The sequence below is a fragment of the Dermacentor silvarum genome, chromosome 9, assembly GCF_013339745.2.
Source record: "Dermacentor silvarum isolate Dsil-2018 chromosome 9, BIME_Dsil_1.4, whole genome shotgun sequence".
In the NCBI taxonomy this organism is placed as follows: Eukaryota; Metazoa; Arthropoda; class Arachnida; order Ixodida; family Ixodidae; genus Dermacentor; species Dermacentor silvarum.
Window position 1 is genome coordinate 5,250,847 of NC_051162.1, and position 7,982 is coordinate 5,258,828.

The 7,982-nt window shown below is 48.2% G+C and overlaps 1 protein-coding gene across 1 annotated transcript; it reads left to right on the top strand.

Moving 5' to 3' along the window:
* Nucleotides 1-5,822: 5,822 nt before the first annotated feature.
* Nucleotides 5,823-7,751, top strand: LOC119464937 (uncharacterized). Its single transcript, XM_037725801.2, has 2 exons — nucleotides 5,823-6,038; nucleotides 6,819-7,751. The coding sequence occupies exons 1-2, from the start codon at nucleotides 5,826-5,828 to the stop codon at nucleotides 7,749-7,751; spliced, it is 1,146 nt and encodes a 381-aa protein (XP_037581729.2). The 5' UTR covers nucleotides 5,823-5,825.
* Nucleotides 7,752-7,982: the final 231 nt, after the last annotated feature.

The following is a 7,982-nucleotide window of genomic DNA, read 5'->3' on the forward strand; positions in this document are numbered from 1 at the left end:
CTACCGGCCCCGATCAGATTTCTAACTCATTCTTAAGTCGATACGCAAACTGGACATCAAAGTATCTATTTAAAACATTAACTCTTTCTCTTCAAACATCAGTGTTACCAGACGATTGGCGCACGGCTGCAATAATTCCAATACATAAATCGGGCTCGAAATTAGATTTAAATAACTACCGCCCAGTGTCATTAACAAGCTCATGCTGCAAAATAATGGAACACAATATTTAAAGCCATAATAACTCACCTAGAAACAAACAAACTTTTGTATAAACAACAGCAAGGTTTCCGATCAAGATTGTCAACCATAACCCAACTAGCTGAGTTAACTCACGACGTAGCTAACGTACTTAATAATGATGGCCAATTAGATGCAATTTTTTTAGACTTTTCTAAAGCATTCGACGTAGTTCCGCACCAGGATTTACTCACAAAATCATCGGCTTTTGGTATTAGTAATAAAATAATATCCTGGGTCAACAGTTTTCTAACCAATCGTAAACAGAGCGTTGCAATCGATAATCACCTTTCATAACCACTCGATGTCTACTCCTGAGTACCTCAGGGATTGGTTCTAGCACCACTCTTGTTCTTGATGTATATTAATGACATCCAGTTTGCCATTAAAAACTCAATTCAGATGCGCCTGTTTGCTGACGATTGTGTCGTGTACACAGTCGTACACAACACAGACGACCAGATAGAACTTCACAATTCACTGCAAACAATTAACTCTTGGTGCAACACATGGGGCATGAAATTGAACACATCAAAAACACATTACATTTCTTTCACAAATAAGAAACTTCCGCTTAACTTTACATATTCGATCGGAAGCTCAATAATCAACAAAAGCGACGAGGTGAAATATCTAGGTATTAAACTCACGCCTAACCTTAACTGGGAGCCCCACATATCGACCATCTGTCAAAAAGCCGAAGGCAAACTATTCGTCGCCGTCGCCGTCGCCGTGAGGTTCCGTATGACGTCATTTGGAGATGAAATCGTCGCCGCGCGCCGAACGCTGTATGTGCGAGTGAAAGGGCGCGAGGGGCGCGTCTTTCACGGGGAGTGAACGCACGGCGGAGAACAAACGCGCGTTCTGCGCCGTGCTCGCTTAAGGGCTGCAGAATTAGGCGTCTCGTTTCTCCTTTACAATCACCATATATGTAGAGCAAACGCGCCTTCTTCAGACGCGCGAGAGGCCGTGGGGGAGGGGGAAGGAAGGGACGCGACGTTTAGCTGCGGCACCAAGTGCCTATTTATATGAGAGGCTCCAGCAACAGTCACCAACGCCGCACGCATTTAGAGCTAACGCGGGCAAAACGCCGATGGCGTCGACAAGTTCTGCGTGTTGTTGCTACCAAAGCCGCTCACCTTACTTCGTATGAGATTGCTGTGTTGCTATCGCATTCATTGCTTCGCCCTTAGGGCGAAACTGTGACATTTTTTGAAAAGAAAACTGCGCGCAGCACCACCCCACCTCAAACTAAATGCGTACAAAACACTAATAAGGCCATGCCTAGAATACGCTGATTTAATCTCGAGCCCTCATCAAAAACGCCTTATAAATAAAATAGAACGCATACAAAAATTAGCAGTTAGGTTTGTATATTCGGATTACAAAAGGCAGTCCAGTATCTCAGGTCTGATGGCAAGGGCAAACCTAAAATCCCTCTCGCAGAGAAGAGCAATTTCACGACTAAAATTCATCTATGAATTATACCATGGTCATTTCCAGATAACACGTTCTCATTACCTGCAAGATCCTCCAAAACGCTCAACCAGACTAAATCATTCTAAAACAATCTATTCTCCCCCAAGTCGTGTTAATGTTCACAAGCACTCCCTTTTTCCATCCGCCATTTCCCAGTGGAACAAGTTAACTAACGATATTGTGTGTTGCAATAACATCGACTCTTTTATTAACCGCATTCAGTGTATTGACTTCTCACAATGATTTTTTTCATTACATTTCTGTATGACTTCTGTATGACATTCTCTGTATCGACTTTTCCCCATGATGTTTTAATCATTACATTTCTGTACCACTCCTGCACGGGCCGTGAAGGGCCTGCAGTATATTCAAATAATAATAATAATAATAATAATAATAATAATAATAATAATAATAATAATAAAGTTAGTTTGGCGTGTAATGAATCTTAGAGGGACAAGTTTGTGACGTTTTTTGTGGCCACGCAACAACATATACCTTCTTTCGGTACTCACGCCTGTTGAAAACGCGATGGGCGATTGCCAAGAATGATAACATATGGGAGTATGTTGCTAGCGCCGGCAGAACGCGCGAAAGATAACGCCGAGGAACATATCAGAAACTTGTAATTCGAAAACTCTGTCTTCTAAAGGACGGAAAACAGGCTTTGCACGCACGCATTTGTCTCGAGTGTCTGTTGCGTCCGTCTCTATGTATGTAGCGTACCGTCGCGTCGCCCGAGGCCAAGTTAACGCGAAGTCGCCCGTGTATTTGTGCTGCCAAAGTGCAGGAAATAATGCCCGGAAATGGGAGAACGCTCGGAAAGCGGATGTTTTCATATTTTATGGTATTGTTTGGGATGAGTCGGGTATTTTCTATGCCATGTATGTAAAAGCGAATTGCTTTTGTTGTAATGCCGCCCATTCACCGCTTCCGCACGTTTCGCCTTCACACGCACTATTCCTATGTCTAAATACCAAAATGGCACATGCTTGTAATTTACTTTTATTGCGATAGCAATTATATGGACACTTGAACCGGATTTCTGCCGTCGGCGTCGTCGTCGCCGTCGCCGTCGCCGTGAGGTTCCCTATAGATAAAATCTTCGCCGCGCGCCGTATGCCCGAGAGGAAGCGTGCGGAGACGCGCGCTATCACGGAGAGCGAACGCACTCAATCTCCCACGCGCAAGCAAGGAAGCAGGAAGCCAGCGCCGGAGGGAGCAAGGGGGGGGGGGGGGGAGGGCGCACTTCTCTGCCAACAACCGCGCTCGTCGCTCGCTCGCACCGTCTCTTATCTCCACACGGCTCTGACCTTTAAGTGCATTCGCCGCTCAGTTTCCGTTGAAGCGATAGACCGCACGTACCTTCGCCCGCTGCGGCGTATGCTTGCTGCCAGCGTTTTGACAGTCGTTGTCTGCTGTCATTCAGTGTGATCTCTTCGTGTTTGTGCGCGCTCGCACCACGCTTGTTCATTCAGTTCGTAATAGTCGGGCCACATTTTCCAACGCACGCTACACACGCAATGCTGCCCGGATCGGCAGTGCAGCGCTACAGGTGTGTCCCTTCGCACGCGCTGCCCACGGGAAGCGCTTCTCATCAACACCACCGTTTCACACGCGCCTTCTCGTGGTCATCGAGTCTCTCTTCATGTCGGTCTACTTACGCCGCAGCACACCTGCTTACTTAATCAGCTCATGTTTACTACAATTAATATTGCTACCAAAGCCGCTCACCTTACTTCGTATGACATTGCTGTGTTGCTATCGCATTCATTGCTTCGCCCTTAGGGCGAAACTGTGACATTTTTTTTTCAGCTGGTGCCGTCCGGTGGAGCTTCATACGGGAACTACTGCTTACCTGGGGTCACAACGGATGAACGCACAAAGCGCGGAACGAGCTTTTATATAGAGCAAAATAAATGTTTACACATTTCAGAAAAGGTCTTGCGTCTACTTTGTGAAATTGCACGTGGCACAGATTCGATGGGACTTGACGAGATCGTTCGCAATCATTTTTACCAAACAATAAACCGATTCCACACGAAGAGAAAAAAAAAGGGGGGGGGGGGGCGCTGCCGGCGTACAAAGCTTGTGTTCAAAATGCGCACGCCCAAAACCGAAACCGGAAGTGATTTATGCCGCCGCTTGGCGCGCTGCAGTCAATTCGGCCGCTGGGCTCTATGGGGCTTCTGCGGTGCCCAGGGGGCGCTGCAATAAAAGTGCTAAAAAGCGCCCTCAATCCGAAACTGGGTAGTACCAAGCTCGGTCGCCTGCTTCGGAAAGCACGTTTACAATATGGACCCTCCAGTTTCGGTTGTGTTGTACCACGGCTGGCAGCGAATATCGGGCGCCGAAGATTTTTTAAGGGGCGGCACGCTGCGTAAAAGCAAGAAATTATGCAACGCCGAATACGTGTACGCCGTTCAAGAAATAAGCGGCGAAGTTTTAGTTTTTTTTTTTTTTTTTTCAATCGCAAGTGAAGCGAGTCAGGTTACAAGTTGAACTTCTGGCAAGGTTTGCGCGCTGCTAGATTCAGGCGCAAAAACGCGAGGAAATGCTTGCTATAAATGCATTCACAGCAGCGATAAGCAGACATGTGTACGGAACTGCTCGAGCGCACGACGGTACGCGCCGCGACGGCAGCGGTCTTTGAGCATGCCGCGAAACGGCGGGCCTCCCTGCAATATTTGTTGACTGCATGCCGCTAAACAAGTAGTCATGCCTGCGCTGTAGTAACAGCCATCCGTCCCTTTAGCAACTGATAAATAACTGATGCAATGCATATGAGCTCGCAGTAACGTACTACGTGCGAATCGCGCTGCGGCGCGAGCTCGTGCGCTGCTCGCTTGATGTAACTGTTAATGACAGCGCTCGAAAATCGATACGCTGTAATCAATAGTGCCTTGCTGCGCTGCCTCAACGTGCTGGCTTGAGGTCAAGGATGAACACATTTAACTCTCAAATCTGTGCTGCTCTTAGTGGGGTAATGAAGTTATCCAGCGCGCCCGACGCTCCGCTTCGTGAGGCCTTGAAAGAAAACAGTAGAATCTGATGTTGGGATTCAGGCCTTCTTGCTCGTGGCAGCTCACGACGCAGCAGTAACGACGGTGACGCTTTTTTGCGGCTGAGCTAGGTCTCTCCGGATCGGCGTCGCCGATTCCTTCTCCTTCCAGCATTACGTCCCACGGCACACGGAGGGTCCGTTTTCGTTAAACTAGGCTGCGGCCAGCTCGCAGCGTGGTCGGTGTGGTCTCTGAGAAGTGACGAGCTTTTTCGCACTCGCAACAGGGCCGAGAAAAGTACGAATCGACGTAAAACTCGGGCTAGAAACGTGTTTCACCACAACCAGGACTCAATACTACCCAAGCTAGTACTACCCAGATGTAACTTCTCTTGCCGTCCCCAGGCGCCGCTACTATACCTCAAACTCCAGCGCAAGACGCCCATGGGAGTGTCCGCTCTTGTTGAATTCCTTTCTCTATGGCCGCGCGTGGAAGCGAAGTTGGACTAGAGATAGGGGAGTGTCCAAAGCTCCGGCGAGGGCCTCTTTCTGTTAACTGCCGCGACGCGCCGCTGCTGCTCCGGACCCGTTAGGGTGCCTCGATGCCCAGCGCCGCCGTCCAGGGTGGAGACAACCCCGCTGGCGCCGCCATATTGAGTCACACGAGCTGAGACTCAACTACGCTTGCGTTCATAAATAGTGTTACTCGCGGCGCACTTCCACGTGCTTTGCCTTGATGAGGATTTTTTATCGGTATCGCATCTGCACATCTTTATAACCAATAGCCGTTAACTCGTCGAAGGTCCAAGACGTAAATGTATGGCGCCGGGAACATGCCCCAAGTTGCCTAATTCAATTTACATTTAACATGCCGTGTGTATGTTTGAAATACGCACTATTTTTTGCGCTTCGATGCTTGGTATATAAGGTTTGCTACCCCCTGTGTGTGGAAGTTTTTTCTTTTTCGCTGTTGTATTTTGGTTTACAGGTCACGCCTCCTTTACCGTAGCCAGCCACTCGCGCACGGCGGTTAGTTTCCCTTGCTTAGCGCGTGCTCTTCGCGTTCGTTGCAATTATTTGACGATATCTACGCGCAATAGACAATATGCGAAATGCGCGGCGCCATCTCGTGCACAAGTTGAGAGTTAGGTCCGCCATCTTGGTTGCGGCGAGGAAGCGAGCGGACTGCGCAAGGCCCGCACTACCCGCACGGATTCACAAGCCCCGGATCGACCCTCACCGTATAGCTAAAATGCCGACGCACTGCTGTGTCCCCTGGTGTAAGCAGCGTGGACCCAAGGATCCAGACGGGAACAAGGTGCGTGGTTATTGTTTCACACCCGTGTTAATCCGTACACATCGGACGTACCCGTATTAATAGTCGTCCGTTGAAAAAAAAAGAGAAATAACCTCTAGTTACCAATAAATTATAAGAACAGTTAGAGAAGTAACGTGTTGTACTTTCCCGATGTTAGTGAAAGTTTCGAAAGGCGGCCTTTCCTTTTTGCGTCAATCCCGTACGACCCACTTTTTTTTTGTCCGACGGTCATGACAGCAGCCTTGTCGTTAGAGCAAATTCAGATGTTGTGGATGTGCAGAGGCTGTAAATAATAGGGTACCTGGCGCTCGCTCTTGTAAGCCCGTGGACTCAAGGCCATTAACGTCGAGATTTTCTCGGGTACAGACCAACCCTCGCGCCGCGATAGAGATGCCGGATAGTGCGGATAAAGCGACGGACGCACGTTCTCGCGCGGGTGTCACACGGGCATTTACGATCGTGATCAATGATCACTCTTATATGGTACAACTAACCGCATCGAGTTTGCCGAGTTCTAGCGCACCACACGATCGCGGCCGATCGCAATTTCTTTAATCTGTATCGAGAAGAATCGCGATCGAAAGGGTCCGCGTGACAGATATGCATATCGACCACAACAGCCCGGTAACAAACGCTTGCACGGTTGTGGTAGATTTATTATCAGGCGAAGTATTTTTAAATATCACCCGCAGGTCACAACATTCATGTATTGCACATACGGGTTATTAATGTTTTGTTGATGCAGGTTTTAACTGCATGTTTATCTCTTGAAACTTGCAGGTTTCGTATCATCGCTTCCCAAGAGATGCCACATTATACAAAAAGTGGATCATCGCCATCAAGCGCGATGAAGGGAAATTCTTCAACGTGACAAAATGCACAAAAGTGTGTTCAAGGCATTTCCTGCCATCAGACTTTATTCCCAGTGTATCCTGTGGCAACAACTTGCTGCGACAAACAGCCTGCCCCAGTGTGTTCAGCTTTGGCAAAATGCAGCAGCTTCGCAAGCCACCGAAGAAGCGAACATCAGATTCCAGATCAGCACATCAGATTCCAGATCAAGCTGCTGCTCAAGCATCGACTGTAGAAGACAGTGAAGCAATATTTTTTGATGACCAGTCTACTGATCGATCGTCTGCAGCAGCTCTAGGGTCCGACACACCTGAAACAGAGGGAGACACCACCAGTTGTTCACCTGCTGCTGGTACAGTCCCTTTATTAGGTGGTGGCGAGCCTGTCAGTGAAGTGGAACGTCTTGAGGGTGTGGTTGCCACACAGGGCAATGAAATAGACAGACTTAAATATGAATGTGAAGTCCTCCAGGAGCAGCTGCTCCAAACGAAGACAGAGATGCACCTCTCTCTCCAAGAAAATCACCGCCTCACTGCACGTCTTGAAGAGACAGAAAGTTTAACAAGCTTTTGCGTTGAGCATTTTAAACACTCAAATGAGGACTTGCTTGCCTACACAGGAATGCCAACATACCGGCACTTCCTGGCATTGATGGCTTACATCAATCCTGGAAAGAATGGGAGTAACGTTTTGAGGAATGCTGGCATCAAAGCTAGCGGAGGCCGACGGCGGAAGCTGACAGTGGAGAATGAGCTGTTCCTCGTACTTGTGAGGCTTCGTCTTGGCCTCTTCGAGCATGACCTGGCACACAGATTTGGCATAACTCAATCAACAGTGTCACGCATGTGTGTCTTGGATTAACTTCATGTACATAAGACTCTGCAAATTACCACTCTGGGCATCAAGAGCTGTAATAGGCGCAACATTGCCTGCAGCATTCAGTGCGTATTCAACAAGGGTTATTTTGGATGCAACTGAGATAAAGTGTGAGGTGCCCTCCTCACTGTCTCTCCAATCGAGCTCCTACTCTGCTTACAAGTCTTCAAATACCTTTAAAGGCCTCATTGGTGTTTCACCAAATGGCTTAGTTAC